The sequence below is a fragment of the Prionailurus viverrinus genome, chromosome C2 (assembly GCF_022837055.1).
Source record: "Prionailurus viverrinus isolate Anna chromosome C2, UM_Priviv_1.0, whole genome shotgun sequence".
Classification (NCBI taxonomy): domain Eukaryota; kingdom Metazoa; phylum Chordata; class Mammalia; order Carnivora; family Felidae; genus Prionailurus; species Prionailurus viverrinus.
In genome coordinates this window covers 20110172-20132035 of record NC_062569.1, presented here as the reverse complement: position 1 = coordinate 20132035, position 21864 = coordinate 20110172, and the positions used below count along the sequence as shown (strand labels likewise).

At 36.7% G+C, this 21864-nt stretch overlaps 1 protein-coding gene across 1 annotated transcript in view; it reads right to left on the bottom strand.

Annotated features, from left to right (window-relative positions):
* ZNF385D (zinc finger protein 385D) overlaps window positions 1-21591 on the bottom strand; it is a 679366-nt gene extending 657775 nt beyond the window's left edge. Inside the window, exon 1 of the mRNA XM_047876493.1 lies at window positions 21449-21591. Coding sequence (XP_047732449.1) covers window positions 21449-21467 — 19 coding nt within the window. The 5' untranslated portion in view covers window positions 21468-21591. The remainder of the gene's footprint in view (window positions 1-21448) is intronic.
* Window positions 21592-21864: the final 273 nt, after the last annotated feature.

The window sequence follows — 21864 nt, the reverse complement described above, 5'->3', positions numbered from 1 at the left end:
ATGAAAATGTTATAAAATAAAGTAAGAGGATCTGTAAGCCAATATATCTAAAATTTCTTATAAATTGTGATGCACATTATGTGAAGGTTTTTACTTTTGGGTTTTTTTTTTTTGTTTGTTTATTTTCAGGAGACTATTTTGTTTTTCACTATTGAAAGGAGATAAAACAGAAAAACAAGAGAGAGTGCTTTTCACAAAAGACAGCATTTTTGGTAACCAAAAGTTACCTGCTAGTTGTTAGTAAACCTATATTCCATTTATGGTTACTGAATTAAAATCACAGTAGTAAATATTCCTATTGTTATTTTGTAAATGCTTGTAATATGGACCAAACAACTTAGAATAAATATAACGATGTAGCCAAAGTGTTAGAATCAAAGTTCAAAAAGAACTTGAAAAATAAACAGTTGCTATTCTTGCCTGCCCAAATCTACTTCTTTCCCTTCTGGTAAGAGAATCTCAATTGTCCTCACAAAACCACCCGCCCCCACTCTAACACTATGTTGGATTGATTCTAGTTCCAAGAGTAGGCATGTGACCCACACCTGGCTTATCAGAGGGGGACATACACTTCCCGACCATGGGAAGTGACCATAACCCAATCAGTTTAGTGAAAGTTATCATGAAACTTTTACTGTAGTAACTTGGAAAGGGCTATTTTCTTTTGCTGACCTTAGTGTTGGGAAAGTGGAAGGCTTCAGTTGCTGGTAAGGATGGTGTAGTCAATAAAGAGGAAAACTCACCTGAGGAATGCAGATTGGTAAATGAAATGTTTATGGTAACACCACATGCTTTCTATGTGTCAGGTCTCATTTTAAGCACCTCATGTCTATTAATACAACTCAAAAAAGGTATTATTATACACATTACACAGCCAAGGAAACTGGGGTTGAAAGACTGTAAGTAATGTGTGCAGTATTATAGCTAGTAAATAGTGGACACAACTGACCAGAGAGGTCATGCTCTGAAATACAGCTGTGTAAAAACCAGGCACACACCTTTCTCTGAACTCCACCCTTGACTTTTTATTCAATGAGTTGATACACTACCTTTTTAAGTCAGTCTTTTTTTTTGACATTTGTGATTAAAAGTTCTGAATAATAGCAGCACTGTAATAATGAGAACAGTAATAAGTATGCTGAGATAACATAAAGTTTTACTGTATAATTTGGTCCCCAAACAAAAAATTAACATAGGATAGACTATGTATGTGTAATATTTGCAAAATAGTATTAAACTAATAGCAAACAAACTAGTTAACAAATTAATAAGAGCCTTGGATGGAATTTTTGAAGAGGTCAGAATGTGACAGATCCTGATATTGATATTAATCCTTTGTGGGGAAATAATGTAAAATTGAAAACTAAGGCAACCTACTAGTAGGGTTCCCTTTACCATAAAAAAAGAAGTAGCCTTCTAAGAACCAAATATTAAAATATACACTTATAAAAGGACAACAGGCAATATGTTTCCATATTCAAAAAATTAATTTTATTAGCAAAAGTGCAAAGTATTTTAAAATACAAACAATCAGCCAAATCCTGCCAACAAGGTATATAAAACTGAGGCTACAACTTGATGTCTTAAGACGCACTTTTATTTTTATTTTTAAAAAATTTTTTTTAACGTTTATTTATTTTTGGGAGAGAGAGAGAGACAGAGCATGAACGGGGGAGGGGCAGAGAGAGAGGGAGACACAGAATCGGAAACAGGCTCCAGGCTCTGAGCCATCAGCCCAGAGCCCGACGCGGGGCTCGAACTCACGGACCACGCGACTGTGACCTGAGCTGAAGTCGGACACTCAACCGACTGAGCCACCCAGGCGCCCCTTAGAGGCATTTTCTTTTTTTTTTAATTTTTTTTTTTTCAACGTTTATTTTATTTTTTGGAACAGAGAGAGACAGAGCATGAACGGGGGAGGGGCAGAGAGAGAGGGAGACAGAATCGGAAACAGGCTCCAGGCTCTGAGCCATCAGCCCAGAGCCTGATGCGGGGCTCGAACTCACGGACCGCGAGATCGTGACCTGGCTGAAGTCGGACGCTTAACCGACTGCGCCACCCAGGCGCCCCTAGAGGCATTTTTAAAATCTATTACAGACGGGGGTGCTATGTAGCTCAGTTGGTTAAGCATCTGACTTCACCTTAAGTCATAATGTCACCGTTCATGAGTTCAAGCTCCACATCAGGCTCTGGGCTCACAGCTCAGAGCCTGGAGCCTGCTTCAGATTCTGTGTCTCCCTTTCTCTCTGCCCCTCCCCCACTTGTGCTCACTCTCTCTCTCTCAAAAATAAATATTTTTTTAAAAAATTAAAAATAAATAAATAAATAATAAAATCTATTACAGGCCAAGAATGAAATCTTGCCATTTGCAACAACATAGGTACAGCCAGAAGGCATAATGCTAAGTAAAGTCAGTCAGTCAGACAAAGATAAATACCATATGATTTCACTGATATGTGGAATTTAAGAATCAAAACAAAGAAAAAAGAGAGACAAATAAAAAAAAAAAAGACTCTCAACTATAGAGAAGAAAGTGATGGTTCCACAGGGGAGGGGAGGGGATAGGTGAAATACATGAGGGGGATTAAGAGTATACTTAGCTTGATGAGCACTGAGTAATATAGAATTTTTGAATCACTCTATTGTATACCTGAAACTAATTACACTGTATGTTAATTACACTGGAATTAAAATTTTTAAAAATTCTATTACAGGCCAAAGTATCCTTTCTGAATTTGGAGAGATTATGTGCTTTTTTTCCCCCACATAAAATTTTGGCAAAGATTTTACTCTTGGTCCATGCAAGTGTTTAGTTAATGTTTACTATCGTTTCAATTTCTGTAATTCCTCATAAGGGCTTTAAAATTACAATGTTTCAGGTACCTCCTCTCGGGAAATATTTCCTGCACAGCGAGAGAGTCAGGGTTGACTCTAGATCCTACGAACCATCTTCCCTAGCTCTGTATTTGCCATGGAATTCAGGGGTAAATGAGACTTTTTACAGTAATAACTAGGAAAGAAGGACTCTCTTTTAACTGAGCTTGGAGTTGAGAAAATGGAAGCCTAGAGCTGCGGGCAATGGTGACTCCAAACAAAGAAGAAGGTTGACACAAGGGATGAGGATTTAAAAAGAATGTTCCTAAGGCTGGCAATGAATAAATATTGCATCTCTGTGATAAGTGTTCCATGACTTTATTATAAAAGTGTAGTTTGATTATAGCTTATTCTTATTATGATACCACTTTGGACTAAGAGCTTTATACACCGAATTCCAGTTGTGTAAAATGTGTATAACAACCTTAATATAAAACCATATCATTCAAGGAAACTCAACTGAGTTAGAATTTGTGCTTTATAGATTTGTCTTCAGCCATGCATGATGGAGCTATCAAATCCAATTAAGTACAAATTTACCAGACCTCAAAGAGCAGAGTCCAGAAACAGTGACAAGCCTCACATTTAAACGGATTCCATGTAAATGAGAGGTGTCATTTCTGGTGTGGCATACCACACGTCTAAACACTTAACTGTTTTGGTTAAAAACAGAACCACTTAACACCACTGAGCTTCATCTATTAAAACGTAGATCAGGGGCGCCTGGGTGGCGCAGTTGGTTAAGCGTCCGACTTCAGCCAGGTCATGATCTCGCGGTCCGTGAGTTCGAGCCCCACGTCGGGCTCTGGGCTGATGGCTCAGAGCCTGGAGCCTGTTTCCGATTCTGTGTCTCCCTCTCTCTCTGCCCCTCCCCTGTTCATGCTCTGTCTCTCTCTGTCCCAAAAATAAATAAAAAACGTTGAAAAAAAAATTAAAAAAAAAAAAACACGTAGATCATACCTTCCATTATTTCTTGGAAAACCCTCAAAACTGCAGAAGAAGGGGCTGACCACAACTCAGCATAATTTTTTTTTAATTCCCTCTGATTTCAGCCACATAGTTACACACCCAGGATCCACATGAGTCAACAATTAAAACTAAGTTTAGTTTCAAAAACAAACTAAAAAAAAAATGAGCTTTTGAAAGTTTAATGTGTAAGGTTTACTAAGAGAAGCAAAAGCAGAGACTTTTCCAGATGGTTTTTGCAAAGTAAGATCTACATGGTGGTATTTATAAGTGGTTAATCTAATGCCTTACCTTTATTTAGTCCAGTAGTACTATTTGTCTCCCTTTGAAATTATGTACTTAATGGGAAATGACCATAAAACTTTGGGAATTTATGGCTACTTTCCAAACTCTTTTTTCTAAGAACTATTGAATTGCTCCCTAAAGAAAGATAGATCACATGAACTCCAGAGAGTCCCAACTGGATACTCACCTTCTATTCTTTGGGTTTCTTATGAATATGCAAACTTCTGCTTAAGATTGTTTTGGGGGCTGCAAAGAAGTACGAAGAAGTGAAAGCAGTCATAGGCCAGCTCCTTGCTACTCAGAAAAAGTGTGCAATAGCACAAAAAAAGTGCAATAGCACAAAAAAAGTACAATAGCATTACCTGGGAGCTGGTTAGAAACATTGACTCTCAGGCCCTGCCCTTGACCTGTCTGAACGAGAATCTGAATTTGCAATCCCCAGGTAGTTTTCATCCAGCTCACAGTATGACGGGACTCTGAACTATTTTTCTAAGAACACCATCACTCCTAAAAGTCTTTGTCTATATACATGTTAGTTTTCCAATCTTGACTTTTTGGCCAGCTGTTTATAGGTTTAACAAAGACTAACCATAATTATAGCTGATGCTTATTTTATTGCATGCTTGAATTAAATACATAAATTATTTTATTTTAAAGTTATTGCTTCTCAGATGTATTTATGAAAAGGGGAGTGATTCTTACACATGAGACTGCATCACAGAAGCATCTGAAGGGCCCTTTAAAACACAGCTTGCTCGGAGCGCCTGGTGGCTCAGTCGGTGGAGTGTCCGACTTCGGCTCAGGTCATGATCTCGAGGTCTGTGAGTTCAAGCCCCACGTCGGGCTCTGTGCTGACAGCTCAGGGCCTGGAGCCTGCTTCGGATTCTGTGTCTCCCTCTCTGTCTCTCTGCTCCTCCCCCACGCATGCTCTGTCTGCCTCTTTCTCAAAAATAAACATTAAAAAATTAAAAATAAATAAAAATAAAACACAGCTTGCTCAACCTACCGCCAGAGTTTCTGATTCAGTAAGTCTGGGGTAGGCCTCCAAGAACTGGGTTTCACCAAGTACTCAGGTGATGCTGACTGAGACCACTAATATAGAGCCCCCAAATAGAGGTATCTGTCAATTCAATTACCTGGGCCCATATCTCGGATGCAGGCTACTTATCAAAAAAAGGGGAGGCGGCACCTGGGGGGCTCAGCTGGTTAAGAATCGACTTTGCCTCAGGTCATGATCTCATGGTTTGTGAATTCAAGCCCCACATCAGGCTTTGTACTGACAGCGAGGAGCCTGCTTGAGATTCTTTCTCTCCCCCCACCCCCCACTCATACTTTCTCTTTCAAAATAAATAAACTAAAACAAAAATTGTTTTGGCTAGTTAGGGGATCTCTCTGGACACCCCCTCTTTCCCACAGTTGCCACTAGTCATTTTGCCTCTTTTCTCAAGCCACCTGCAAAAGACAATCCACTTTCCCTGCCTCTCTTCCTCCAGACTGTCTCTAAATCTGAAGTGTTTCCGCTTTGATGTTATCAGTGCTAATCACTACAGAGTGATGGGTGATTTTCGAGGGTAAGAAACATTCCACAAATTTCACAAACCCTCAGAGTTTATTCCCTTGACTTTTACTCTAGGTTTTAACGTGGAATTAGGTTTCGATTAAATTCTTTGGGCCTTTATATTCAAATAACTCAGAGGTACTTCAAAGAAATAACTAATTAAAATTCACATTTTTGTTAAGAAAATGAGATTGTTGAAATACTTCCACCAACATTGCTTCATTTGCTTCTGTCAAGAATCTCATTAAATAGGCACAGTAGATAGAATAATGCCACAAAAGAAATTAGGGGGAACTGAAAACAAAGTAGCAACAGAAAAGTAAGTCCTAGTTTAGGAAGATCTTCCTCTCAAAATAACATTTCTATCTTTTTCTACATGTTCAAACGGGACCTTATAAATGTTCCAGGGTGCCTGGGTAGCTCAGTTGGTTGAGCGTCAGAATTCAGCTCAGGCCATAATCTTCTGGTTTGTGGGTTTGAGCCTCACATGATCCTGCCTGCTGTCAGCCTGTCTGTGCAGAGCCTGCTTTGGATCCTCTGTTCCCCCCTCTCTCTCTACCCCTCCTCCTCTGGCGCATGTGCGCTCTCTCTCAAAAAATAAATAAAATATTTTTAAAAATAAAAAACATTTCAAAGCTACATAGTAATTGTGAGTTATAAGTGTGTGTATTATATACACACATAGCTTCATTGTGTTATTTACATAAACACTCCTCAGTTGGAAAGAGTTGTGTTCACAATAGGTTTTACCTAAAGAAATCAAGTGTTAGATGCTGGAATAGCATCCCCAGAAATATAAAAGCAGGCAAAAAGGGTTTTTGCTTATTTGTTTGTTTGTTTAGATCAATGGTTAGTGGTAAAAATTCATGCTTCTTTTCTTACCCCCCTGGTTCTGAACAGCAATTCTTTACAGAGAAGGCATACTCATTGCAATGAGTATTAGGAGGAGATATTTTTAATTTCTTCCTTTAGACCACCAACTCAAGTCGTCTGCTAACACTTTAAACTATAAAAGGAGAGAGACAGTGGTTAAAACATGACTTAAGAAGCCTGCTGTGAACCCACATGCTAGTTTTTAAAATATATTTAACATTCTAAAAGGAAAATCCAGAACAAAATGTAAGTAAATGTAACTAGTAGAGGTTTTAACTTAATCTGAGCTATATTTACTCATGTATAAATGCAGACCTATTCGATCATGCGTGTGAAGACGGGTCCCTCAGGAGATGATGTGACTCAACAGTGAGCCTCCTGGGAAGACTCACCTCACAGGGTCTAGAAGTCAACCATTTGGGGAATAATGAAGGGAAAGAGGGACTCTCAACTTCCATCTATTTAGATACAACTAATGTAATTTAGTTATAGCTATTTTTAACACTTCTTTCAACTTTTACACTAGATTTAAAAAATGATTAACCACTACTGTTATGGTACGTCAGTATTGTTTTTGTCTATATATTACTGTTACCAATGACTTTCATACTATCTTATGCTCATATTGCTGATTAGCAACCTTTGATTCAACCTGAGGAGCTCTCTTTAGCATTTCTTGGAAGGCACAGCTAGGGGTGATGTACTCCTTCGGCTTTTATTTGTCTTTATCTAACCCCTTCATTTTTGAAGGACAGATTTTCAAGGTATAGTAGCTTAGTTGGCGGGGTTTTTTTTTTTTCTCTCAGTACTTTGACTATATATCATTCTACTGTCCTCTGGCCTTCTGCTGAAATAACCACTAATAATCTTATGGGGGCTTCCTTGTATACAGCAAGTCACTTTTCTCTTGGATGCTTTCAGCATTCTCTCTTTAACTTTTGACAATTTTATTATAATTATTATAATGTGTTTCCACATGGGTCTCTGGGTCTGTCTACCATATGGCCCAGGAGTCCCACTTCTGAGTATACACTCAAAGGAAATGAAATCAGTATCTCAAAGAGATATCTATACCCCATGTTCATTTCAGCATTATTCAAGATAGACAAAATATGGAAACAACCTAAGTGTCTCTACACAGATGAATGAATAAAAAATATGGTGTCTGTGTATGTGTTTGGATATACGTATACAATGGATGAGGCCCACCCACATTATGTTACACTTTACTCAGTCTACAGATTTCAGTGTTAATGTCATCCAAAAATCACCGTCACAGAAACATCCAGAATAATATTTGACTAAATATCTGTTCTCCTTGGCCTAACCAAGTTGGCAAACAAGTTAACCATCAAAATGGGAAATATATATAGCTTCTGATTTCTTATTAAAGAACTTTTCTCATAACTCTTTCTACCAAATAAGCTAGAGAAATTCAATTTTCTTCATTTAGTAACTTAAAAATCTCTTTGGGTAATTCTTTGAGACAAACGCTTAGTACTTGTTATTCTCTGCTCTATCCTAAAATAACTCAAGAGTTATTTTACCTCTATTTAAAACAAGAGCTTGTTTTACCTCACTGCACCAAGGAAAATAATGTTATCTGTATTTGTTTTCTGTTGTTGCTATAACAAGTTACCATAAACTTGGTGACTTAAGCAGAATAATTTGTGGTTTCACTGCCGTATCTCCAATGACTCTGATCTTCCTGCTTCCTTCCTACCAAAGCCTTGTCATTACATTTGTCTTACTCACATAATCCAGAATAGTCTCCGCATCTCAAGATTCTTAACTTAATCACATCTTCAAAGACTCCTTTACCAGGTAAGGTAACATATTCACAGCTCTCAAGGATTAGGATGTGGACATTTTAGGGGTGATATTATTTTGCCTACCACAGAAAATCATTCTGCATGTAAGGTCCTTGTACTATTTTCTGAACCCACTGGTCATGAATACAGAGATGTGATGGAGATCTGCACTGGCTCACAAGAACCAATTCCATGTATTTCTTTCCTACTCTGTGTTCTGTGATGTCACATTAGTAGCTTGAAACTGGCCATGGTGGGAAAGAGGTGATTGTTACAAATCATGGCTTTGATTTTTACAGAGCCAGGTGTTAAACATTTACTATATTCCATTGTATAAAATCATTTTCTATATGGTTGTTGGTCTCCTTGTTGAATACCAATCTGTAGAGAATAAGCCACATCCCCTTTTCTAACTGAGCCCCATTTCTATTCTCCTTGGTACCACAGCACCCCTTTGGTTCAGGTGGGACTCTCTTTACTTGCTGGAATTAGTGGTCTGGTCTGTAGCCAATGCCCACAGAGCTAGGTCTGCCCTGAATCTATAATCCGATCAGGCAAGCTCACAGCCAATGCCAGCCTCATGGCCCTATGACCCGTGCTGGCACACAGAGCCCCATACTCACAATGGTTTAATGCTACACTATAAGCATCTTGAATTTCTTAATGGATTTTGAACAAGTGACAACACAGTGTCATTTTGCACTGATCCCTGAAATTTATGTGGCGATTTCTGTTCATGGCCAGCATCCTCAGCTATACATTAACAGAAACGCTTGAATACCTTTTGTCTCCACACCATATGGGAGGGGTAGCAGAGTTACAATTAATACCTAAAAGTGCTAATCATACTTGTTCTCTCTCTGTATTGATTCAAATGTTTGGGTAATTCAGTTACTTTCAGTTTTAATATCATCTTGCAGGTCAATCTCTGTTTCCTCTGTCCCTGTGCAAGAAGACTTTGGTACTAGAGCAAATCTCATGTGAACAGATTTGCAGTGACGGTGATCTCTGGCCTCATGATGATGGTCCTTGAGAATATACTGATAGTGACTGGGGTGCAGTTGGGTGAGTACCCATCTGAGGGTATGCTACAATGGATGCTGCTAAAGTCCTGTTTTTATGACCAAAACTCATTTCATTTCTATCTAGAAGAGGAATGAGGGTATCTGCCTGGTTAAGCTGACGTTACACTGATTCATGTTAATGCTGCAAGCCACTATGAGTCTCTGTTACATCATCAAACCAAACACAAGTGTAGGATGTGAGCATTCCTTGACTCTCACCATGCCAGACCCCACAGCAACTCAGCGATGTATGACTTTACCATGTATAGACATTGGGAAATATCTGAGTCTCTCCTCCCATTGGGAGAGAACTGAGCAAAGCTCTGGTGTGCAGCTTAAGCCCTCGTTTTCTCATCTCTTTACTTGGCACAAACTCACAAAAATAGAACTATTCTGGAGTGAGTTCTAAATGAAGTAAGAACCAAGGTACTCCTTTAAGCCTTGATGTTTCTATAAACAACTCTAATATATCTTACCTCTCTGGGACTTCTTGGCTCACTTCCAATTTTCCCTTGTATCTACCCTGTTTCTTTAATGTTAACACTTCCCTAAATCACATATGATAAACAAATATCCAGTATTGTTCATAATAGTAAACAACTCAGAAATATTTTATATCACTTTATTCTTCTTTAAAGTCCTTCAACTGTTGGATTGTAAGGCTATAGCCACCTCCCAAGGAGACAAAGAGCACTCCTCTTCCAGTGATGTTAAAAGAAATATGTTGTTTGGTTAATACTACTTTATTGTAATTGAACCTCAGAGAAATTGTTATGGCATATGATACTTGGTGGTGGGCTTTTATATTAAGTTACTGAATGCAATCATTCAACAGTGTATCAAGGAAGAGACATTTTTAAGCATCATGAAGTAAATCAATCAACCTTATTCTGTGATAACAATGACAATATCATTGACAGTTTGATAAAGAAATCACTTTGGGATCAGATATATTAAATGTAGGGGTCTCCACTTTGATTTTTTTTTTTAATTTGCAATTCAGAAACACAACATAATTAAAATGGGTCCCGATGCTTATTAGACTGAAAATATTGAACACTATTAAGATGTTTCTGGAACTAAAGAAAAATTTTAAGGAAATTCCATTTAAGAAGGCAAAATAGTTTATGAAAGGAGGAATAAAAATCTGATCACAGATTACAAACGCTGTGACATTTTCATTAGTCAAGTTAGCAAATGGGATCATTGACTAGGTGAGTAAATAAAATGTGTCTGACAGGATTATCATAAATTAATATTTATTGAGTACCTATAAGATGTGTTAGGTTGTTCTGACTCCATTCTAATTTATTATCTCAAAGTTCGACCTCTAGACTAAAAGATTCAAATAATAAAGAAAAAACATTTCACTACTCATAAAATTATAATTTTTCAGCATTAAAAATGAATTTTGAGATTAGTAACTAAATATAAACTTAAACTTCTTACTGCCGTGATAAAAAAATGATGGTAGCAGTGGTTCCTCAACTCTTTTTGAAATGAAATAAAAATAATATATTTTGTGAACATTTTTCAATCTGGGTTTCTTTTACATTTAATAATGGATGAATTAAACGTAAAGAAAGGTAACAGTATTCAAAAGAGTATTCACCCAGCCCAGGGTACAAATCAATTTATCAAGTGTAAGCCGTGAAATTTAGACAGGAGATGAAAAGAAAACTACTAAGACCTCTTGTCTCAGTAACTCTCCCATGTGCAAGAACATCCTCAAGATAGGGACACTAGCACATATGTGTCTGGTAAAGATAAAATGTAGAAGCGACAGGACCGAATACCCGCCATCAACAAATATTGATAACGGCACAAGAAGTATTTTCAGGTGAACTGTAAATGTATTTCTAGGAGAAAAATAATTACCACCATATGAAGACAATACTCTCAACAAGTGAAGATGTAACAAGAACAAAAAAAAATACAAAACATACAAAATATTGCTGAAGGAAGTAGTTTGGGATAAAGTATATATACCTGGACACTCTTTTATGATTAAGTTGCAAAATGTCATGGTCGGGATGCCAAACGACAGAGCAAGACCAGATGCAGGCTGTGGTGTACATAACCTTCCTGCCCCTGCACAGATGGATTATCTGTTCCTCAAATTACCTACAACGCTCAGGACCCACTCACAACCACCGGAGCTAGATTTAGAGGGAGACAGCCATTTGGTTTCATGACTTGTAGATCTGTGAGAGTCCCTGAAACACGGCTGAAAATATAACAAGAAAACACTTTGATTGGTCTCTTGGGTTTGCAATTCATCTTTCCCCAGCACATGTTAAAATAAAAACAGATGGTCACTAAAATGCCTCCATAGCGGAGTTTTCACTGCTGAATGAAGTATGTAAATTAGGCCATGACCGTCTCATTGCTCTTCCTCTTTCTTTCCCTCTCACTGATTTTCTATTTCTCCTAACTAAATGTTACTGGAGAATCCCAACTAAAGGACTTGGAATGTATACTCGGTGGATTTGAATTTTTAACGAAAACACTCAGGGTGAGTCTGAATCACGTGTTCTAAAGACCAACAGCTAAAGAAACATCGTCTTAAGCTCTCAAAATCTGACTCGGCTTTGCCTACTTGGCCAAAATAATTTCTCAAAGATGCCTGCCATTTCGCAGTTTGCAGATCTCCAATATAGGCTGTCTTTCTCGAGTTCTCTGAAAAAAGCCTTCAGTACCCACTGGTGAACCATATTCTTTTTCTGAAACTCTGTCCTCCTTTGACTTCCGAATCCTTCTCTGTCCTCCTTTGACTTCTAATCCTAGAGCAATCTTAGTTGTTCTCCAGGCTTGAGAGGTGATGTGGCGTCATGAACATGGGCACGGACTCTGAAGCCAGCTTGCCAGGGTTTGGAGTCTGACTCCACCTCTCTCTAGCGAGGTGACCTTGAGCAAATTACTTTCTTTGTCTCAGTTTACCTATCTACATAATGGACACTAATAAAGTCGAGTAGCTCACCAAATTATGAGTACATATACAAAGAATTATTCAAATAATACCTAGAACAAAGTTAATGGACAACACATGTTGCTCATTACTTATATTTCTGACACTTTCATTACCTTCTTAGGCTATACTTTCTCTTCCTCTGACAAGAATTAAATTCTAAGAGTCCTTTCCTTTTTCTTCTTTCTTTTGGTTATTTTATAACTCCTTCAGCTATACCTCTTCTATCAGTGAGATAAAACTCCATTTGGTAGCAAAAACTGAACACATACATAGGTCAAATTATTATCTTTGCTACCCACCCTCCAACCAGATTTTCTCTGTTCAATCTTAACATCAACCACACTATTCTAAACTGATGGAACAACACTCGCAGAGCATACAAACAGGGTTCTAATCTAGAATCGTGTTAATTCCTCATTTAATCCGTATTCAGTACTTTATTTCTCCTGCTTGTTGTATATGTTGCGCCAATTTTCTTTGTTAGAAGATCGTAATCTTTTTCGGAATTGGGAAATACTAATTATTTCTCAGAATTACTATTGCATACACAAGTGTTTAATGTATGTCACAGAAGTTAAATATTCTTATATGAATTCTGCTTTTATTCTCCTCTTGAAACAATAGTTGTTTTATCTCTTAGGCACTGACTAGTTCATACACTCCTCTGTATTTCTATACTTGGATTTAGTCATTGAAATAAAATCTTAAAGGAAAATCACATGTGTTTTTTCATCACATATTTCCTCTGAAGTAAAATCTGGAATCGAAATTTATGTTCATGTTTTCTCTCCTCCAAAGCTTGCCAAATTTTAAGTGAGTAGTAAATATGTCTTGCTCATATCTTTGAAATTTTTTTTAACATTTATTTATTTTTGAGAGAGAGGGACAGAGAGACAGAGTGCGAGCTGGGGAGGGGCAGAGAGAGGGAGACACAGAATCCAAAGCAGGCCCCAGGCTCTCAGCCCGAGGCAGGGCTTCAATTCATAAACCTTGAGATCAAGACCTGAGCTGAAGTCAGAAGCTCAACAGACTGAGCCACCCAGGTGCTGCAATCTTACTCACATCTTTGATTTCTACACCGTCCCTGATACAAGTGGTTGGAAATGGCCATGCATATGTAATCTGTACTTTGCCTTTCTACCTGTATGCACAGGTCTACCTGTATGCACAGGGTCAACTTCAAACTGGATAGTCTTGACACCTATTTCAGTTTCCCAAGAATCTAACCTTATATAAAATATCAGCAAACACAAGTGTCTTTACTGAAGATTCCACAGGTGAGATGTAAGAGGGAATTACAGCACACAATACCAAGTTGACAGGTTAAAAGTCCATACCGGATATATTTGTTGCCTCTATCCTCTCTTATCCCTGGCCCCATGAAGACATTCACTTTCTGACCTGTCTGCCTCCTAGTCTCCAGACTTGTTTGCTCTCCACTTTTTTTAAGTTTATTTATTTATTTAGAGACAGACAGAAACTGCATGAGCAGGGAGGAGAAGAGAGAATCCCTAACAGGCTGTCTGTACTGTCATCACAGAGCCCAACACAGAACTCTAATTCACAAACCCATAAGATCACGGCCTGAGCTGAAACCAAGACTTAGCGCTTCACCGAATGAGTCACCCAGGCGCCCTCCACTTTTCTACAATTAGGCTGGGCAGGTCAGTTACATCTCATTTCTAACTACAAAGCAACCTAAGTAATTTTATCATAATGTTCATCAAACAGTGAGCCCCACCTTTAAGGCTACCCCAAACCTTAGGGGTGTTCTGAAGTTTTGTTGGAAACTGAAGTTATAGGGCATTTTTCCCTAACTCTATGTGTTTCCATATTTGTGTTTAGATGCAGGGATTTACCTCATTTTCATCACATTTTTGTTATACCTTTCAGAACTTCCCATTTTACTCTTCTTCACTGTGCAGTGTTGCTATGGATTTATTTGTGTTCTCAAATTTCTTGTGTCACATCATTGTAATTTTGGAAACAAGGAGAGGGAATATATGTATCTGTGCTGCTACTTTTGAAAATTACTTTCTTACCTCTTATTTAAAGGCTTAATATTTTGAAAGTCTATTTAATGCATTAATCTAAAGTGCCATCTTAAACACACACGCACACACACACACACACACACACTCCTAACACTCTTTAGTACTTCTGAGACACATGCACAAAATGATGAAGCATGCTATGCCTGGAGTGAAACTGTAGAAACTTCCCAAAGCCCATTTAAATAGGGCTGGCCTCCCAACCATTAGAGTCTCTAACCTACAGAGAACAAACTGAGGGTGGCTGGAGGAGAGGTGGGGGGGGGATGGGCTAAAATGGGTGATGGGCATTAAGGAGGGCACTTGTTGTGATGATCACTAAGTGTTGTTTGTAAGTGATGCAACACTAAATTCTGCTCCTGAAGCCAATACTACACTATCTGTTAACTAACTTGAATTTAAATAAAATCTTGCAAGAAAAAACTAATTGGGTTGGCCCCCAACTGCAAACTAACCTGTTCAGGAACAGGAAATTCATACATAAAAACGTCCCATTCCTAGTACATACTAGCTCTGTTACCATGGGCAAATTACTTTTAGAGGAAACAGAAAAAGGAAATAGGAAAATATTTTTAAACATCTATACTTTCAAACGTAAAGTAGAAGTGATTATTTTCCTAAGACTGGAGAATAGAGACACTAGAACTGGAAGATAGTGCTTTGGAAGTGGTTAGTGACTGAAAGGGACAAAAGGTGAGAAAACAAGAAGTAGTTTGAGCTGTGCTAAACAGAGTTGAAGTTCAGTTGCACAAATGAATTATTCTGCACCCTCAATTTATGAAGCCCCAGTTCTTCAAACCTCCCCCAAACAGACACACACAGAAAATCACCAAAGGAAATCTCTTAGATCTCAAATAGAATAAACTCTATTCTCAGGTTAAACAGCATGCATTTGATTTATTCATTTTTTTTCTTAAGGCTTCTCTTAAGGGCCATTTCACCAATTTTTTCATGGATAACCCCAGTCATGAAGAACTAGAATATATTTCTTGGGCACAGTCTCCTACTGGGGTGCTCTTCAGACAGGAGTGATATTGGATCATGAGCCTCAGGTTGTAAAACATCGCCATCATCATCCCAGTAAAGAAAGGGTTTTCTAAGAGATACATATTGGATAAAGAAATCTCTGTGTTGGCAAAAATGCTACTGTTCAATGAAATTAATGTTAAGTCCAGGTGAAGCAAGGAGCTAGTTGCCTGAACTCCATCTGTTTGAAATGATCAACATGTTTTCCTTTAATGAAGAAAAAAAAGTTGATAACCAAAGCCAAAAACCTACTCAAAATCTGAACATGGTAATACTAGCATTTGTCACTTCCTCCCTTATTTTAATCCTTCGATGCTAAAAAAAGACACTTAGATCACTCAAACAAGAACAAAATGCCTTATTACATAATGTTGGACAATTTAATAGATTTTTTTCATTGCCTCCCTCCCCCACCTAGGCTGAAACTTCTAAGGGATATGACTAAGAAAAGTTTGAGAAAAGCAGTACTCCGTACTGCCATGTCACACTATGTCATATGCTAATATGGACAAGATAATATTAAGAAAGCAGCTATCACTATTTAATAAAATGACCCCAAAAGGCATCACTAAGAGTTCACAAATGTACTAGTAAGTTCTAACTAGTCTACAGACATTCTACAAAAGCACAGATAGTGCGGGGAAATCAAAAGGTAAAGTCAATTTTTATGTAAATGAAGAATGTATCATGAAATCAAGCCTGAAGGAACAGAAAATTCCATGAAGCTATTTTGCTTTTATTAACTACCCATGTTGCAAAAGAGCACTCCTCTTGTAAACTGAAAATCCACTGATACCTTAAGCCTCATCAGAGACAATCAAAGGAAAGAGAAAAGAGAATAGATCAGCGAGAGCTCGGAAGTCAAATTTTATTTAGCTTTTATGTTAAATAAAAGAAAATTTAATGCTAACAGGATGGATAACAGTGACAGTATTCTAGATTTATGTGCTACAAAACAACGAGCACCGAAAGACTCTAGCATGCTATGAGATAAAACTGAATTATTTGATAGCACTTTCAACCCAATAAAAATGGAAAACCGGGCTTAATAAAATAACTCAAATATGACAAAGGTATTATGAATAAAATAAAGTTGTCACAATAGGTCAACTTGCTACTCAATCCTTCAACAAGCTTTAACAACAACTTAACCATGGTGAGCACATGAAAATGAATTAAATTAGTTGGCCATAGAGACTTTAAATATCCTGAAAGGTTTATCCTTTGTTACATGTATTCCAAAATGCTCTTATGAATCAAAGGAGCATGCTTATGCTAATCTTCAAATTTCTGTTTTTAGATAAAAGTATACTTTTACCTCAGTATACTTAGTATACTCTTAGTATACTTAATTTTAATACTTAACTTTTTACTTATAATAAAAACCTTACTAAGGTGTTTCCACTATAGAATATATCGCATAGTTAGAAAACAAAATGTCAAATGTGAGCAAAATCTCAACATTTAGCCAGAAATCTCAACTCCATTACTAATTTCTTTAGGGTAATTTTAAAATATGCATTCATAAGAAGGTAGTGGTACGCAAACACCATCATATTATAATACATATAATATTGTACATCTAATATTGCTGACTCGTATTTATTTGCATACCTGATAGAACTGTGAGAATTTAGAAGAAATTACCTTTGTAGGACTCCTGGCAATTTTTATTTCAATTTGTACATTTATGAATAGCCCAGATGGGAAAATCTTATTTTTATCATCAGAAAAATAATAGTTATTCACAAAACTTAATTTCTGAGTAAATACAAAATTAGAGATGTTTTCCAAAGAGAACATTAGTAAGCCATGCAGTTTGTACTGGAATTTTAGCTTATAGTTTTCATGAGAGCGTGAAGCATGGAATCTCTGGAATATGAGAAAGTCGACACATTTAAGCACCTTTTAACTATAGAATGCCCTTTTACCACTTCCATATCTCACCTCATCTTCAAAAAATTTGCAACAAAAAGAAATGTATTTCTGGAATACAAGTGAATATATAGTAATAAATTATAAAATGACCTATTTACATGACTCTATTCAAAATATTCCACAATATATTTTCAGCAGTTAGATTCGGTAAAGAGAATTTAAGGAATTATCAGATTTGTTGTAATAATGTAAGCTTAAGTGCTTTAAAAAATAACATAACTCAAAAACATAAGAATACACCTAAATGTGTGACATAATTGTGTTGACAACAGAATATACATTTACCAGGGAGATTTGTAAGTTGATGATAAAGGAGACATAGGCAACTTTATGGATAGAGTTAGTTGGCAAGTCTCTTAGTCCCTTTGATTGTTGGCTACCTTATATATAAAATGGAAGTAATAATGCATGCTTTGCAAAGGTGTTGATTGGGGTTGAAAAGAAGATATATATAAGATACCTGGAACAATAAATACTATTTCACTTTTTGTTCCCATTCCATTTTTTTTATGACAAAGCTTATTATATACAGGCATCAAATAGACAATACAGATGGGAGAAAGTGTTAAGTTTAGTTGTTTTTGCACAATGAAGTGTATCACTTATTAAGACACAAAAATTATTGATGGTGTCTTAGATTTCCGGAAAGTAGAGTCAGATGATTTTGTGGGTGAGTGCTGAACAAGGGGACTAGACCTGTGAGGGACAAGGAGAGCAGGACTGAGTCAGGGATGGGGGGAAACTGTGATAGAACCACCACTCTGCAGCTGGAACAGCCTTTCAGAGTTATCTGCCCACTTTTGAGGCAAGGAGCTGGGACTTTTTGCAGGATGCCCCCAAGAAGGGGACAAGTTCAGGAGAGGTAGCTCCCTTCGGCTGAGGGCATGCTTAGGGAAGAACCAAGCAGGCAGTACTCCCAGCTCAGCAGGAGGGACCTTGGCGACTCAGGACAGCGTGCACGGTAGGTGGCAAACACATACTCTATATAACTAACTTCCTCAGAGTAAGGCATTGGCACAAATTAAAGTTAGGTCTTACCTGTGGAGACAGTGGCCTATTAATTAATTCATTGACATAATACATTGTCTCTCTGTGATCTTCAGATGATCATTTTCCCTAATAAGTGAGATGACATGAGAAATGCCACAGTTTGCTCAGAAATAGAAAAAACCAAATTTTAGATACGGTGATTGTCTATCTTGTTCACTCTTGTTCTCTGTAGTGTGTATGAGGATATGCCTTTAGGCATGTAATTATACAATGTTGTACATATATTAAAGACAGAAATGAAAGCATACTTTTCTCCACTTAGACAAGCCCAAATGAAAGTAATAATTAGTTCCATGTCTATTGTGTATTTTTATTTGCATCCTTAAAAATAAACCAGTTAGGTACAAGGGTTGGATGAATTTAGGTAAGCATCTATATTGTCATATTCCTTTCTTGGCACGATTGTATTTAATTATTCCCATTTGAAATCAGGACTGAAGATTTTCTAGATGGAAGCAGTTTATGGCAGCCAATGTGCAAGTGTGCACATTCAAGAAGAAGAATCAAACAATTCTCCTATCTTTCTCTAAATAAAAATGATAATGTTCTTGACTAAGAATTTCTAGGATCCTTTATTCTTAGGATTTCCATTTGAAGCTTGGTTTCTGTGTGGTAAAGGAATAGCCATTAATAGATACATAAGGCTTGGAATTGGGCTCCTTTCTTATTACGAACAAGTCTAAAAGAGTACACTTTTAAAGTGGGGAGACAGGGGAATATGTATAAGAAATAATATGTTTGCGTATTAATGTAAGGTCCTAGAACTCAGTTGTGAGTTTGACTGCCTGTAGTCAGATCCACCTGCAGATAAAGGGGAGGGCTGCTCCCAAGTGTAATTCCGGGCCAAACTAATAAGACCTAACCCAAGTATTCTCAGTAATTCATGGTTGTTTTTAATAACTTTACTAGATAGAGCCTTGGAAAAAATTATTTAAATAGAAAATGTAGCAAATCATTTTGTTAAGTACCATATTGGTCAATGCGTTGTTGGAAATATGGAAAAATATGATTTTTTTTAACGTTCTCTTAAACTGATTTCTCTTTGAATAAAGAAAGGCACTGTTTCTACAGAATATTTATTCTGAGGAAGCAAGTAGACTTCCGAAACGCACGTATGTAAATGACTAAAACCTGAGTTTTATCGCTAGTTTGACGTTCATCACACTATTTAATCGATGTTATCCCTAATTTCCACATTTACAAGAGGAAGATAATAGCAATCTCCCTGTAGTTGTAACGAAAAATGAAATAGGAAAATGTACATGAAGTCTTTACCACAATGTTAGCCCATAATAAATGCACTGATAAAAACATTAAAATAATCAATTTGACGGTATTCCTTCCTAAGTATTACTATTTGAAAATCTTTGAGTATTCTAAATTTTGTCTGGGACTGGCTCTAATTTGAGTTCATAAGCCAGGCATGATTTTTGTCCTCGTTTCTTTCTATGATACCATTTATTATTCCTCCAAAAGACGTTTGTAAATATTAAGGTAGGTGAAGTAAAATACCAAAGCTGCCACCATTATCTCCAAACAATACAGACTTAAAGAACAACTTGGAATTGAATGCCATTGCTCAAAAAGGTTTGACCTAAATGTAGGTATAAGATTAAGATGTTCAAAATAGAGGCTGTGAAATATATATTTTACACATGACTTACCAATTCATCTTATGCCTAAAGAATTCAGTAGTTCTCAATTTTTCTAAACAACTATTTTTGCGTTTACATGTCTTTGACCAATAACACCCATGACTAACTCTTTGTCATACAACAGAAAGAGAAATGTGGAGTCCTATTAGAATATTTTAGCTTAGTCATACTATATAACACAAAGAAAGACAAATAATTTCCATTTTTAAAATGTACTTTTTTCATCTCATTATTTGGTAACCTTGAAGCAAACTACAAATTCATATCAAACAATCTTTATGATGGTGGTGCCTAGGTGGCTCAGTCGGTTGAGCGCCCAACTCTTAATTTCAGCTCAGGTCATGATCTCACAGTTCCTAAGATCAATCCCTGCATTGGCTCTAACAGTGCAGAGCCTACTTGGGATTCTCTCTCTCCTTTCTCTCTGCCCATCCCATAGCTCACTCTCTCTCTCTCAAAATAAACAAATAAACATTGTTTTAAAAACTCTTCATGATGTCAAACATTGGAACAAATGAAAATTCAGTCTCATTTTTATATATCATTAAATTAGGTAAAATATACCTTATTTGAAAAAAAATATACCTTATTTGTCAAACATAAAGCATTCAACAAGAATACAATACTGTAACATTTTGTTGTTGCTATAGTTTTAGGTCTCCAAAGGAATCCACCCCTCCTCTCCCTCACCTCTCCATGCTTTTTCCGATAAACTTGGATTTGTTTCCAGAAGTATTTTTATGCTAATTTAAAAATCTCTTTACTCCAAAACCCAACCAACATACGCTATCAAAAAGTATTCTAAAATGATTAAACAAACCATAAGTTTCGCCTAGAAAATTTAAACAATCTGTAAGTAGTGACGGATCGTACTTTATTGTTAAAACACCTACTTGAGAAGATGTGTATTTTTCTCAAACTGCAATCTTACTAACTTATTGAAGCCCCTAACATGCAAGAACAAACAAAAACTTTAACATTATTCTTTTAAAGGATATCCATTTCCAAAAAACTACATTAAAGGCACACATCAAGGAACTACTCAAATGTCGACTTTTTCAAATTATATCAAATAAATACCTTGCAGGGTCATGATCACAATCCTAATGCAATTAACCATATACAACAAAGAAAAGTTCCTCTTTTCATCCAAAACACTGTGAAAGATTATTTATTTTAATGTAGTATGCCAATCAAGCTTTTATGTAATGTTCTATCTTGGTTTTAAAAATAGATTAACCCACTCTTTTATCTTTATATCTGCAGGTACACAAATAACTTAAGTCGGCGATGTAAAATGAAGAATATATTTTTAGAAAAACTTACCATTGTCATTTTTCAGCATCCCATTGCTCAGTTGTTTTAATCTCTTTTGATGTGATTTGCCATTGTAGTGGATTTGTGCTTGAGCTGCAGAATTCAGCTGAATGTTACAAACGTTGCACAAAGTGAAATTGGTGTGTTTCTTTTCTCTTTCTGGTTTTTCTTCAAAGTCATCAGGTAAAAATTCAGCCTCACTCTCTCCATCTTGTGCACTTGTAAAATCTAGGGGTGCAAAGAAATTTATGGATAGGCTGACCAAGACTTCTGGATTCTTTCACAGTACTGAATGGGTTAGCAAATGAGCACTGTTCTCGATAATAAGAATTCACATTTTTAACTTTCTCCCATTTCAGTAGGTTATTTTCATACCAGCTAAAAGTGGATAGCTTCTTTAACGGAATATAAATGACAAATATTTC